Genomic DNA, 13,750 nt, shown 5'->3' on the forward strand with positions numbered 1-13,750 from the left:
GGGGCATTGCAGCATGTCAGGAGGGGAAAGGTAACCCTTCCCTCCCCAGTTGCAATCCCCCTTAAAATTTTCCCCGTCCATAGAAATTAAGCTGAGAAAAAAACTTCGATTAGCACCAATGGACACTCGGGGCTCTGGGGAATAGATCTGGGGGCCGGGAAACAGATTTGAGGCTGCTAGGCCTACAACAACCCAAACTGTGATTATTTTCAAATTTTATGTACACATGAATCAGCATATTTTATGCATATCTGTGCCCTCATTTGTCCTCTTTTTTGGTGACGCGTTTCCTCTGTTTTGGCCATGTTTTCACCCAGCCCTGCTGAAAACCAGCCAAAGTAAGAACTTGTCTCCTGGAATTCAACCCTCCCAGTTTGAGGACCTCAACCCAAGGGCATTTGGCATTCTCCAAGCTCTGAATGCATAAACACACCATCAGAAGGGCAAAGATGGTGCCCAGAACAGAACACAGGCAAAACAACAAACAAACAAACCACCCGCAAACAAATAACTAACCCTTACCGTCTTAGGGATGAAGGAACTGCCAAGGGTAACGCCTGACCAGAGGACTATTCCAGCACTCAGGATGATTTTCCGATTGTATCGGTCTCCAAGATATCCAAAAAGAGGCGCCGAGAACAAGAAACAGAGGACAAAAACTGCCATGGAAAGAAAGGAGAGAGGTGATGACCAACGGCAGGTGGTGTCCTCGGGAAATTCTCCAGGGCTGCCCTTACAGTGTATTTATTTCATTTTGATCCCACCTTTTCTCCAAAATGCTCAGGAAAACATAGATGGCTGTCATTTTCCCCATTTTATCCTCACACAATGACCCTGTGAGGTAGGGTATGCTGAGAAAGAATTGGGATTTAAACCAGCATGTCTGCATTTGGGGGTGGAGGGGGAGGATGTCCTTCTAGGTCAGCCTTTCCCAACCTGGTACCCTGCAAGTGGGGGCTAACTGGGGGGTGCTGGGAGTTGTAGTCCAACACATCTGAAGGGCACCAGGTTGAAGAAGGTTGTTCTAGGCTATATTCAAGATGAATTTACAAAATAGAACTATAGTAGTAAGTCAGATTTATTTGCCTATGGCACAAAGGCCGATAAAAACCACAAAAGTACAAAATATCTACATAACAGCCTATACGCTTACTAAAAACCCAAACAGAGGAAATTCATATAAAAGAAATTCATATAAAACAAAGAACATATAAAGGAACTGAACTGAAAAGGAAGGCTAAAATTTGAGACTGGTAACACAATATACCCCTTCATGGATCACTGCCTTGTTGTGGCGAAGGGGCTTGCGTAACTCAGTGAAGCCATAAGCTATGCTGTGCAGGGCCACCCAAGATGGACAGGTCATGGCAGAGAGGTCTGACAAAATGTGGTCCACTGGAGAAGGAAATGGCAACCCACTCCAGTATTCTTGCCAAGAAAACCCCATGGAACGTATCACAAGGCTAAAAGAGATGACGCCGGAAGATGAGCCCCTCAGGTCGGAAGGTGTCCAATATACTACTGGGGAAGAGCAGAGGGTATTTCCAAGTAGTGCCAGAAAGAGTGAAGCGGCTGGGCCAAAGCTGAAAGGACACTCAGCTGTGGATGTGTCTGGTGGTGAAAAGAAAATCCGATGCTCTAAAGAACAATATTGTTTAGGAATCTGGAATGTCAGATCAATGAATCAAGGTAAGCTGGAGGTGGTCAAACATGAGATGGCAAGATTGAACATCGACATCTTGGGAATCAGCGAACTAAAATGGACAGGCATGGGCGAATTTAATTCAGGTGACCATTATATCTACTATTGTGGCCAAGAATCCCTTAGAAGAAATGGAGTAGCACTCATAGTCAACAAAAGGGTGGGAAAAGCAGTACTGGGGTACAATCTTAAAAACGATAGAATGATCTCAGTATGAATCCAAGGCAAACCATTCAACATCACAGTAATTCAAGTCTATGCCCCAACCACTGATGCCGAAGAAGCTGAGGTTGATCGGTTCTATGAAGACCTACAACACCTTCTAGAACTAACACCAAAAAAAGATGTCCTCTTCATCATAGGGGATTGGAATGCTAAAGTAGGAAGTCAAGAAATCACCGGGATAACAGGCAGGCATGGCCTTGGTGTACAAAATGAAGCAGGACAAAAGCTAATAGAGTTTTCCCAAGAGAACACGCTGATCATAGCAAACACGCTTTTCCAACAGCTCAAGAGATGACTCTACACATGGACATCACCAGATGGTCAATATCGAAATCAGATTGATTATGTCCTTTGCAGCCAAAGATGGAGAAGCTCTATACAGTCAGTCAAAACAAGACCTGGAGCTGACTGTGGCTCAGATCATGAGCTGCTTCTTGCAAAATTTCAGCTTAAATTGAAGAACGTAGGGAAAACCACCAAACCATTCTGGTATGACCTCAATCATATCCCTTATGAATATACAGTGGAGGTGAGGAATAGATTTCAGGGATTAGACCTGATAGACAGAGTGCCTGAGGAACTATGGACGGAGGTCCGTAACATTGTTCAGGAGGCAGCAACTCAATCCATCCCAAAGAAAAAGAAATGCAAGAAAGCCAAGTGGCTGTCTGATGAGGCTTTACAAGTAGCTGAGGAAAGAAGGGAAGCGAAAAACAAGGGAGAAAGGGGAAGATATATCCAACTGAATGCAGAGTTCCAGAGAATAGCAAGGAGAGACAAGAAGGCCTTCTTAAATGAACAATGCAAAGAAATCGAGGAAAACAACAGAATGGGAAAGACTAGAGATCTCTTCAAGAAAATTGGAGATCTCAAGGGAACGTTTTGTGCAAAGAGGGGCATGATCAAGGACAAAGAAGGCAGGGACCTAACAGAAGCAGATGAGATTAAGAAGAGGTGGAAAGAATACACAGAAGAACTATACAGGAAAGATCTGAATGTCCCTGATAGCCATGATAGTGCGGTCACTGAACTTGAGCCGGACATCCTCGAGAGTGAAGTCAAGTGGGCCTTAGGAAGCATTAGTAACAACAAAGCTAGCGGAGATGACAGTATTCCAGCTGAGCTATTTAAAATCCTAAAAGATGATGCTGTTAAAGTGCTGCATTCAATATGCCAACAAATTTGGAACACTCAGCAATGGCCGCAAGACTGGAAAAGGTCAGTTTACATTCCAATTCCAAAGAAGGGCAACGCCAAAGAGTGTTCAAACTACCGCACAATTGCGCTCATTTCACATGCCAGCAAGGTGATGCTCAAAATCCTACAAGCTAGGCTTCAGCAGTATGCGAACCGAGAACTACTGGAAGTACAAGCTGGGTTTCGAAGAGGCAGAGGAACTAGAGATCAAATCGCCAACATTCGCTGGATCATGGAGAAAGCAAGAGAATTCCAGAAAAACGTCTATTTCTGCTTCATTGACTACGCTAAAGCCCTTGATTGTGTGGATCACAACAAACTGTGGCAAATTCTTAAAGTGATGGGAGTACCAGACCACCTTACCTGTCTCCTGAGAAACCTGTACGAGGGTCAAGAAGCAACAGTAAGAACCAGACATGGAACAACCGAGTGGTTCAAAATTGGGAAAGGAGTACGACAAGGCTGCATATTGTCACCCTGCTTATTTAACTTATATGCAGAGTACATCATGAGAAGTGCCGGGTTGGATGAATCAGAGGTCGGAATTAAGATTGCTGGGAGAATTATCAACAACCTCAGATATGCAGACGATACCACCTTAATAGCAGAAAGCGAAGAGGATCTAAAGAGCCTCTTGCTGAGGGTGAAAGAGGAGAGTGCAAAAGCTGGTTTGAAACTCACCATTAAAAAAACTAAGATCATGGCATCTGGCCCTATCACTTCCTGGCATATAGAAGGGGAAGAAATGGAAGCAGTGACAGATTTTACTTTCTTGGGCTCCAAGATCACCGCAGACGGTGACTGTAGCCATGAAATTAAAAGACGCTTGCTCCTTGGGAGGAAAGCTATGGCCAACCTAGACAGCATAGTAAGAAGCAGAGACATCACCTTGCCAACAAAGGTCCGTCTACTCAAAGCTATGGTTTTCCCAGTAGTAATGTATGGCTGTGAGAGCTCAAATATTTTGGCCACCTAATGCGAAGAGAAAACTCCCTGGAAAAGACCCTGATGCTGGGAAAGACTGAAGGCAAAAGGAGAAGGGGACGGCAGAGGATGAGATGGCTAGATAGCATCACCGATGCAATGAATATGAACTTGAGCACGCTCCGGGAGAGTGCGCAGGACAGGAAGGCCTGGCGTGCTATGGTCCATGGGGTCACGAAGAGTCGGACACGACTGAACGACTGAACAACAACAACACAATATAGACCCCAGTGACAATACTAGCAGGACACTATAGCAGGTGGACCCCTCCACAGTCTACATCTAGCTTCTTTTTAAAAAAATCGGCGGATTTTTGGGGCTGCTACAGCAAAGGTTGCAGCCTTGATCGGAATCATTTTGTCATAATCCGCCAACAAATCACAGATAATATCAGCAGTAGGCCAGCCTGCTCTTGCTCTTAGAAGATCTCCCAAGAAATGTTGCCTAATATTTTTATACAGGGCACAACGTAACAAGTAACGTGCCATATCTCCCATCTCCCCCACCAGCCAGATACATGTCCACTGTACCAAAGGGGTCCCTTTATCCTTCCCCTCCAGGTATGCCGTTGTCACTGTTTGGAAATGGAGGGCATTAAAGGCCTTTCCAGGGGCAACAAACGTCAGCTCTTGACAATACTGTGATAAGTATTGTTCTCTCTCAAGATAGCTGAACCATGGGGAGAAGTCTCGACAAAACAGAACTATATTGTAACAGTGTTTGTATCAGGTATGATCCTAAGTGCTAGATCAGGCCAAAGGCCAGTCTGGTGCAGAACTCTCTTCCCACAGTAGCCAACCAGTTGCCTGTGAGAAGCCCAGAAGCAGGCCACGAGGACAACAGTACCTTCTTCCTGCTGTTCCCGAGCAACTGGTATACAGAGGCATACTGCCTCTGATCCTGGAGGTAATATACAGCCAACATGGCTAGTAGCCACTCATAGCCTTCTCCTCCAGGAATGTGTCTTTTAAAGCCATCCAAATTACTGGCCATCACTGCATCTTGTGGTAGCAAATTCCATAGGTTAACTCTGCGCTATGTGAAGAAGTCCTTCCTTTGATCTGTCCTGAATCTCCCGCCGTTCAACTTTGTAGGTGACTTCCAGTTCTAGTGCAGGGGTGTGCAACTTTGTAGGTGGCTTCCGGCTCTAGTGCAGGGGTGTGCAACTTTGTAGGTGGCTTCCGGCTCTAGTGCAGGGGTGTGCAACTTTGTAGGTGGCTTCCGGCTCTAGTGCAGGGGTGTGCAACTTTTGGCTCTCCAGATGTTTTGGCTTACAACTCACATCAGCCCTAGCCAGCATAGCCAATGAGAAAGGATTATGGGAGTTGTGGTCCTCCAGATTTTTGGGCAACAAGTTGCCCACCCCTGTTCTAGGGCAATGAGAAAGGGGGGGAAATCTCTATCAAATCCTTTAAAAAACCCAAACTCATAACCATTACTGTCATGCTAACAACTCCAGTTAAAGATACAGTTTGGCTTTAAAGCAAAATGATTTGTTGTCCCTGGTATGCAATGCATACATGGTTTGATGGGCTCTCAGAAACCCTGTACTTTACAAAAGAGGCAGAAACCGTAGTTCTGCCTCTCTTGTAAAGTACCGGGTTTTTGAGACACACGCTAAGAATATGGTGCTTGTTCAGAAGTGGTGGGAGACCTTGAGCCTAATCAGGAATAGCATGGATACAGCTGAAATGTTTCCGTGTATATGTATATAAACTACGGCATATTAAACATGTCACCAGTTGCAGGACTCATCTCAGAGGCATATCTTTTTCACAGATCTCTGCAGGCAATTTTTGGAAACAATGAGTAAGCGCTACTGCAGTATGATTATATAATGATGTTTAACTTGAAAGTTTTATTTCAAATTGTCCCTTTCTGCTCTTGGCTGAGTCCCTGAAGAAAGCCCAAACGCACCACACAGAGCTGAAACGTGTTGGGCTACTTCAAGGAATAAAGCTAAGTGGGGGGTTTTCAACATCCTAAGACTGTGACTCTTCATTCCATTGGGAAATTTTGGATGTTCTCCAGCTTTGTTTGACCCTGGCTTCTGAGGAATAACCAAATGTGGCCTGACGCACAAAGGGAAGATAAGCCCCTTCCTGCCCTGCATTCATAACGCCTGTGACACAAGATATTGGACAGCCATTGTCATCCGCAACTCTGTGAATGCTATTCCCATACATAAAGTACATTCTGAAAGCAAAAATGTGTCCTTGTTCTCACATAAGTGGTAAAACCGTTTTAATCAATCTGTTTTTTGTGTTTTTTAACAATTAAAATATTTTTTCATTGCTGTGTGTTGTGCCTTTCCGCTGCTGTTTTGTGGTTTATGTTGGGGGGGATGTTTTTAATTGTTAAATATTTATTTGCTGTGAGCAAACTAGAACTCTTTGGGAAATAGGTGGATAGAAATGTTTAAAAATAAATAAATAAGACTGCCTCTCTCTAATACTTCAGATTGCTCACATAATTGAATGCTAATAATAATAGAATAAGAACGATCCCTGCATATGGAAATCTAGCATGTCAGGAAAGCCATCTAGGCTTCATCCCTGATATGCTAGTTTTCTATGTGCAGAAATTTATTTCTTTATTAATGTGGAGTTGTTGTTTTTTAAAAAAAATTGAGGCCAGAATGCAAAGAAAATAAGAGAGGTGGTGTCATAATCGAATGGTCATAATGGGATGACGCCATCTGTGCAGGACAGCATCTATGCCACCATTTTACGGGGATGTGGAATAAAGCACAGGATGTGGTACCAGGTGCTAAATGCAGCTTCCTGAGCAACTTCAGCTTTTAGTTTAGTTTTTTTTTTTTTAATAAACTGTATTTGTTGATTTTCCCGGACCTCTCAGTGGCGTTTGTCAGCATGCAGATGACCCCCAGCCCTGTCTCTCATTGTCATCTGATGCTTGGGAGGTGGTACAAGTTCAGAACCGCTGTTGGGCCTGGATGGGGCAAATCAAGCTGAAACCTAATCCTGACTAAACGGAAATATTGTTGAGAGATGGATTGCCTTACTCGGGGTTAGATGTGCGACCTGTCTTGGATGGCAAGTTGCACACTCTGAGAGATCATCTTCATCGTTTTGGGGGGCTCCTTCATCCAGCACTCTGGCTAGATGTGGGGTGGTGCAGGGAGCGCCTTTTCTCAAGTTGGGCTGACTCACAGCTATAACTGCTCCTGTCAAAGGCAGGCCTTGCTACAGTCATCCATGTCTTAGCTGCCTTCAGATTAGACTACCGTTAACACATTCTATGTGGGGCTGCCCTCAAAAAGCATCTGGAAACTGCAATTGATGCAAAATGCAGCCGTGACATTGCTGGTGGGGGGGTAGGCCTTTTAACCATGTGATGCCTAGTTTAACCGAGTAGCACCAGCTGAAAGTTTGTTTCCAGACTCAATTCCAGGTGCTGGCATTAACCTTTGAAGTCCCAAGCGGCTTGGGACCTTAAGGACTGCCTTGTTCCCTAAGTTCCCACAGGCAGGCTCATTGCTCTGCTTCTCATCTGAGGCATTACTTACGAACCTCTCACCCTCACGAAGCTAGCTGGAAAACAGCAAGGGCCTTCTCTGTGGTTGCCCCCACCTTGCGGAACGATTTGCCAACAGAGATTTGTCAGGCCTTTGCAACCTAGCATCCTCCAGATCTTTTGGACTGCAGTTCCCATCAGCCTCAGCCAGCATGGCCAACGGTCAGGGATGCTGAGAGAGTTAATCCAAAACATCTGGACTGCACCAGTTTGGGGGAACTGCAGTACTTTCATAGCGGGAATCTACTTAAAACTTGGCTTTTTAAAAAGGTGTGTGGTTAAACGTTTGAATAACCCTTTGCTGGTTTGTTGTTTTAATTGCCCTGCTATTATTTACTTATTTATTACATTTCTATAGCCAAAGCTCTCTGCTCACAAATGATTTTGGTTTATTATTAATCTGGGTTTTAAAGATGGCTGTATGAGTAAGGGGTTGGAAGTTATATTTCTTAGGGTGCAGTCCTATCCACATAGGCGGCCAACTCTGAACTCGGAGGTAACCGCCTATCCAATGCAGGGCAGGAGAAGCATGGAGGGGATCGTTCCCTCCACGCTCCTCCTACCCTGCATTTTCGGCTAGACAGCCAATTGCGGCTGTCTAGCCACAGGAGCACGGCGCAGGGGAGGAGGCTGCCAGACGACACATTGGATGTGTCATACAGGCATTTCCGTCCTCCCCGCCCCGGAATGCCCCCAGCCAGGCCCCTTTTCAGCTGCTCCGCACTCCTCTTGCGAGCGCGGAGGATGGGGCTGTTTCGCATTGCCTCCAAGGCAGCGTGGAAGGGGGTGGAGGTTGGTTCCTGGAAAACAAGATATCCGATGGCCATCTAGCGGCCATAGGATTGCTCCCTTAAATGCTTTTAAATATTTCTGATTTTGTCTGTTTGCTGCCTCGTGTTTCTCTTTATAAACATTTTAAATACATTTCAGAGTTTTAAAAAAACCTAGCTCAATATTGTCTACATAGTGGCCGGCAACATCTCCCAAGGGTTTCAGCCAGGAGCTGTTCCCAGCTATACCTGGAGACGCCAGGGGTTAAACCTGGGACCTTTTGCATTCAAAGCAAATATTGTGCCCCTGAGCTCTGGTGCCCTTAAGCATGGAGGGGACACAGCACTGATTATGGTGCTGCAAACCTAAGCTCAACAAGCAACCCCTTGCTGAAATCAACTTCGCGGCATGCTTTTACACCTGAAATTTGTGGGATTCCGTCGCCAGCCTGTGGCACTGCAGCACACGCAATCATACAAGGACTACACGTGCTTTGGTTAGAAAATGAGCATTTTTAGAAGCTGACCTCAAGGCCTGCACTCAGTGAATGCCTGAACTGAGGTCATGGGGATTTACAGTAAGGAAATATTTAGAAGTGTCAAGCCTAATTTTTCCCAGATCATATTGTCTGTAGGATCTTGTCTTAGCCTGTGGTCCTAAATACATTTAGATAGGAACAAGGTGCATTGGACACAGCAGAATGGACATTTAGGTAAACATGTGTTACCCAGAATATTGCTAGCATATATTGGCACTGCACACACAGGGTTGGATCCAGACTACGTCATACTTAGAGTAAATCCGCTGAAATTACTGGGAACTAAATTAGTCAAGACTAACTTACATCCCATTTATTTGATGGGATGTTAGTTATTTCTTTGGCGGGGCTGTGGTGGCTTAGTGCTTAAGACGCTGAACTGCAGACCGGAAGGCCGGCAGGACAGCAGTTCGAGACCCGCGTGCCGCGTGACAGAGTGAGCTCCCGTCTTCAGTCTCAGCTTCTGCCAACCTAGCAGTTCGAAAGCAAGAAATTGCAAGTAGATAAATAGGCACCGCCTCGGCTGGAAAGGTAACAGCGTTCCATGCACCTTGCTGTTCAGTCATGCCGGCCACATGGCCACGGAAGCGTCTTCGGACAGCGCTGGCTCTTCGGCTTAGAAATGGAGATGAGCACCACACCCTAGAGTCGGACACAACTGGTTGGGGACACCTTTACCTTTTTAACTTACATCCCATTCATTTTAATGGGTCTCCTCTAAGTATGCCATAGTCTGGATCCAACCCATTGTTTGTCTCATCCCTGCAGCCAACACCTTAGTGAAAGAGTCCCACTAAAGACAACAGAATTCTATACGGTCATCTCGTAATCGTGTTTGAGCAGGTGCCAGCCAGTTTGTTTATGCCCTCGTGTTTTCCCCCAAATCACGGTCTAATACTTCAACTTGTGTCTGTATTATTTTACTTCTAAAATTGATATCGCACCTGGCATCTGTGATCCCCCCCCCCCCCCCGACACACTTTATCCTCCCAACAATGCTGCGAGGTAGGTGAGGCTGTAAGATCATGGGTTGATCCAAGGAGCAACCCAGTGAACTTCGTGGCTGAGTTAGGATTTGAACGCGGGTCTCCCGCATCCTAGCCTGACACTCCAGCTGATGCACCACACTTTCTCACATTGCGCATGCATTTTGAATCTCTGCATGATCAACCCTGGATTTATTTCCCCACATTTTTATGCTTAAGACGTGGTGGTAAGAAGTGTACTTTCAGAATGTAGGTACAAGATGAAACGTATGGGTTAAGACTGAAGGGAAGGGAAGGGAAGGGGAAAAGGACAGATTGAAACAGTGGAGACTGGTGGCTCTGATGTCAGTGGGGCAGTGAATCCACTCTGGGTTTCAGTCAGAACCAGCCAGAACTCTAAAGGAGCTATCCAAGGAGCTTCTGCCCCTTGGAAAGCTCCTTTAGAGTTCTGACTGAAACCCGGAGCGGATGCACCGCCCCACTGACATCGGAGCCACCAGCCTCCATTGGCTTGAGCCCATGAGGGAGAATTGTTTTACCAGTGTGCAACAGGCCCGCGCTGCTGTCATCAAGACTGAAGTAATTCTGCAGCTCTAGAAGCACCCCTGTAACAACAAGAGCAAGAAAGCATCACAACCACAAAGTGGTGGGACAATGTTCTTTGTTTATTTCTTACATTTGTTCACTTACTCCTCTCTCCTGGATGTTCAGAACAGCAAGCCTGGCCTCTCACTCTGCCCTCACAATAACCCTGTGAGTCAGGTTAACCTGGCCCAAGATCACGCAGTAAACTTTATGGCCGGGTAGATATTTGACCCCAGGTCTCTCTGGTCTGACACTCTAGTTACTGTCAGTGTCCCTTTGCTAAGGTTTGAGACATACACCGTAAAAAAAAAAAAATGGGGCTGTACATATGAAATGAGAGAACCCAATCCCTTGGCCCAGCTTGCAGGTTATCTTTGCTCGAAGGGCAACAGAGGTTTTGCAAACAAGTGCGGCTTTGGCCAAGGTAGCACCTCAGGTTATGCAAAGCTGCTGCTTTCTATTAGCTTGGAAAGGAGCTGGCATCTTGCATCAGGCTTTGCCTTTACTCAGATCCATTCCATTCTTGCAATCTTATCTTGATTTGCCAATAACCTGAGAGAGGAACTCTGAGAAGAAATGTCCTGTTCTCTCCTTGCTTCCTGAATTTCGGATGAAAGAAAACACAGCTAAAGAGGCATCAGGTCGAAAAGAAAAGGGTGTCCGCCTCTCCTATTGGCAGAATTAGCGGACCCAACAAGGCATCTCAAATCATCTCTCGAAACATAAGGGGCCATCAACTTTAGTTTGCAACATACACAATTCCAGCTGAACATCAGGAAAAACTTCCTGACTGTTAGAGCAATAAGACAATGGAACTAATTACCTAGGGAAGTGGTGGGCTCTCCCACACCGGAGGCATTCAAGATGAGGCTGGACAGCCACCTGGCAGGGATGCTCTGACTTGGACTCCTGCATTGAGCAGGGGGTTGGACTCGATGGCCTTGTAGGCCCCTTCCAACCCTAGAATTCTATGATTCTATTAATTTTACGCAAATCTGTGAATTCTTCTGTTGTCTTTTTGGGTGATGCATTTTTTTTGGCAACGTTTGAGTGTCGACCCTACATGAACTTCCGTGGAAAGGATCTGGTGGACCTCGGGGGTCGGTTAATTTGGGTGGGGGGGATGCCAGATCATAATATTCCTGGTTTTTCAGATCTTGCTTGCCAGAAGGTGTTTTACTGACACCCCCAGAGACTCCAGATGCTGAGGCAAAAGAGGGAGATGTGTAACACGTTTAAAGGTTTATTCCGGCTTACATCTCCCTTTCTTTTTTATAGCTGAGTGTATGAGTGTGCAGGTGTCTGCCAGCTGTACTTTGTGAACATGAAGTACATGTCCCCTTTAGCCCACAAAAGCAGATGTCCCTATAAATGTGTTCATCTTTCATCAAGTACAGCAAAAAAGACACCTTAAAGCAGTTTTGCTCAACCCAGCACCATCCAGATGTGGAGTTGTATTCCACAGGAGGGTGCCAGGTTGGGGAAGATTAACTGAATAAGGGCACAATCCTATGCATGTTTAGACAGAAAAAAGGTCCCACAACTCCCAGCATGGCGGGCTGGGGAATGCTGGGAGTCGTAGGACTTTTTCTGTCTAAACATGTATAGGATTGCATCCTAATTGTGGGAAAGGCTTCCTCCATTATCCTTATTATTTATTATTTATTAATTTATTTATTACATTTATATCCCGCCCTTTTTCCTCCTAAGGAACACAAGGCAGCATACATAATCCTCCTCCTCCTCTCCATTTTATCCTAACAACAAGCCTGTGAGGTAGGCTGGGCTGAGAGTCTGTGACTGGCCCAAAAGCACCCAGTGAGCTTCTACGGCTGAGTGGGGACTAGAACCTGGATCTCCCGACTCCCAGTCCAGCACTCTCACCACTACACCACACTGGCTCCCAGCACTAACTATTTTCCTTAGTTAGCAGGCAAATTACACACACACACACACACACACAGGCTTAGAGAGTGCAAGTGGGGATGTAAACAATGAAGCCATGAAATGCACAGCCAGGGACATTTCTATGCAAAGCTCAAATGTTTATACAAGACAAACACAAGGTCTCTTCACAAACACAGCCATTTGCAATCACGCAATCTTCCTAGCTTTGCTATGCTAATTTGACACTCTGTAGTGTCTGACTCAGCTTCCGAGGTTCCGAACAGAGCTCCCTTTCTGGAAGTTGTCACACTTCGGTAGCTGAAGGTTCTCCTGGCATTACAGAGGGAGTGGGACCCAGCTTACCTGGTACCACAAACCAATCCATGTAATTCACCAGGTTGAGATAGCACAGGACAGCGACTGCCAGGTAAGACCTTTTGGAGGGAGATGATGCCGAGCCCTGCGGCTGTCCATTCAGCTCAATGGTCCCATATGCCTTCGAAGGTGTGGGCGACTGAAGTGGTGGGCCTGGGACTGTCAACTCCATCATGTCCCTGGAGCAGCAGGTGCAGCCCACGAAGTCACGGCGGGGCTTGGAGCTGGCCTGTCTTGTGCTGCGCCGAGACTCTGAATTCCACTACTGCATTATGAGGAACTTTCCTCTGCTCAGTCATTTCCTGCAAAGACCAACCCTCAACCCAGCCGCAAAACCTCCACACTTCCCCCGCCAGTGAGATTGCATGTCTGCAGAGAAAAGCAGGTCATTTCTCATACCACAGCTGCAGGAAACCCCTTGGTTTTGCAGGCAAGGAAGGAGGGTACCGTGCTAATTGGAGATCAGCTCTTCTTTGAAGCACATGGCAAGGTAGGACCATGGCTTGGTGGGAGAGCACTTTCCCAGGTTCATAGAATTGTGGGTTGGAAGGGGCCTACAAGGCCATCGAGTCCAACCCCCTGCTCAACGCAGGAAGCCTGATTCCCAGGCGGTCTCCCATCCAAGTACTCACCAGGGCTGACCCTGCTTAGCTTCCCATCCAAGTACTCACCAGGGCTGACCCTGCTTAGCTTCCAAGATCCGTCACATCAAGCCCTTTGCTTCCCAGTATCTCCAAGTAAGGCTGCGGGAAAAGACTCCTGTCACAAGAAAGCTGCCAATATTGAGCTGGATGGACCATGGGTCTGACTAAGTAGAGGGCAGTTCCCTATCTTCCAAGATTTTGTATTCTTGCACCCAAAAGGAGGGATGGCGGAGAAAATCATTTGCTTCCCATTTTAATGTTGCACATTTAAGCCGATATGTGAGGCGAAACTCAGTTATCCTTCGAAATCCGCACTTCT

The 13,750-nt window shown here is 46.1% G+C and overlaps 1 protein-coding gene across 18 annotated transcripts in view; it reads right to left on the reverse strand.

Annotated features, from left to right (window-relative positions):
- SPNS3 (SPNS lysolipid transporter 3, sphingosine-1-phosphate (putative)) overlaps window positions 1-13,750 on the reverse strand; it is an 89,580-nt gene that overhangs the window by 36,204 nt on the left and 39,626 nt on the right. For 14 of the 18 annotated variants that reach the window (XM_084822722.1, XM_084822725.1, XM_084822721.1 and 11 more), the window contains 3 exons: window positions 12,776-13,530; window positions 10,480-10,545; window positions 523-659 (listed from right to left, as the gene is read on the reverse strand). In XM_084822722.1, the coding sequence (XP_084678848.1) occupies window positions 523-659; window positions 10,480-10,545; window positions 12,776-12,962 (390 nt within the window). In that variant the 5' untranslated portion in view covers window positions 12,963-13,530. The remainder of the gene's footprint in view (window positions 1-522; window positions 660-10,479; window positions 10,546-12,775; window positions 13,531-13,750) is intronic. The other 4 variants (XM_084822712.1, XM_084822710.1, XM_084822706.1 and 1 more) reach the window with 4 other exon arrangements.

This window comes from Heloderma suspectum, chromosome 16 (genome assembly GCF_057233095.1).
Source record: "Heloderma suspectum isolate Gila_16-S chromosome 16, 16-S_ref, whole genome shotgun sequence".
NCBI classification, from domain to species: domain Eukaryota; kingdom Metazoa; phylum Chordata; class Lepidosauria; order Squamata; family Helodermatidae; genus Heloderma; species Heloderma suspectum.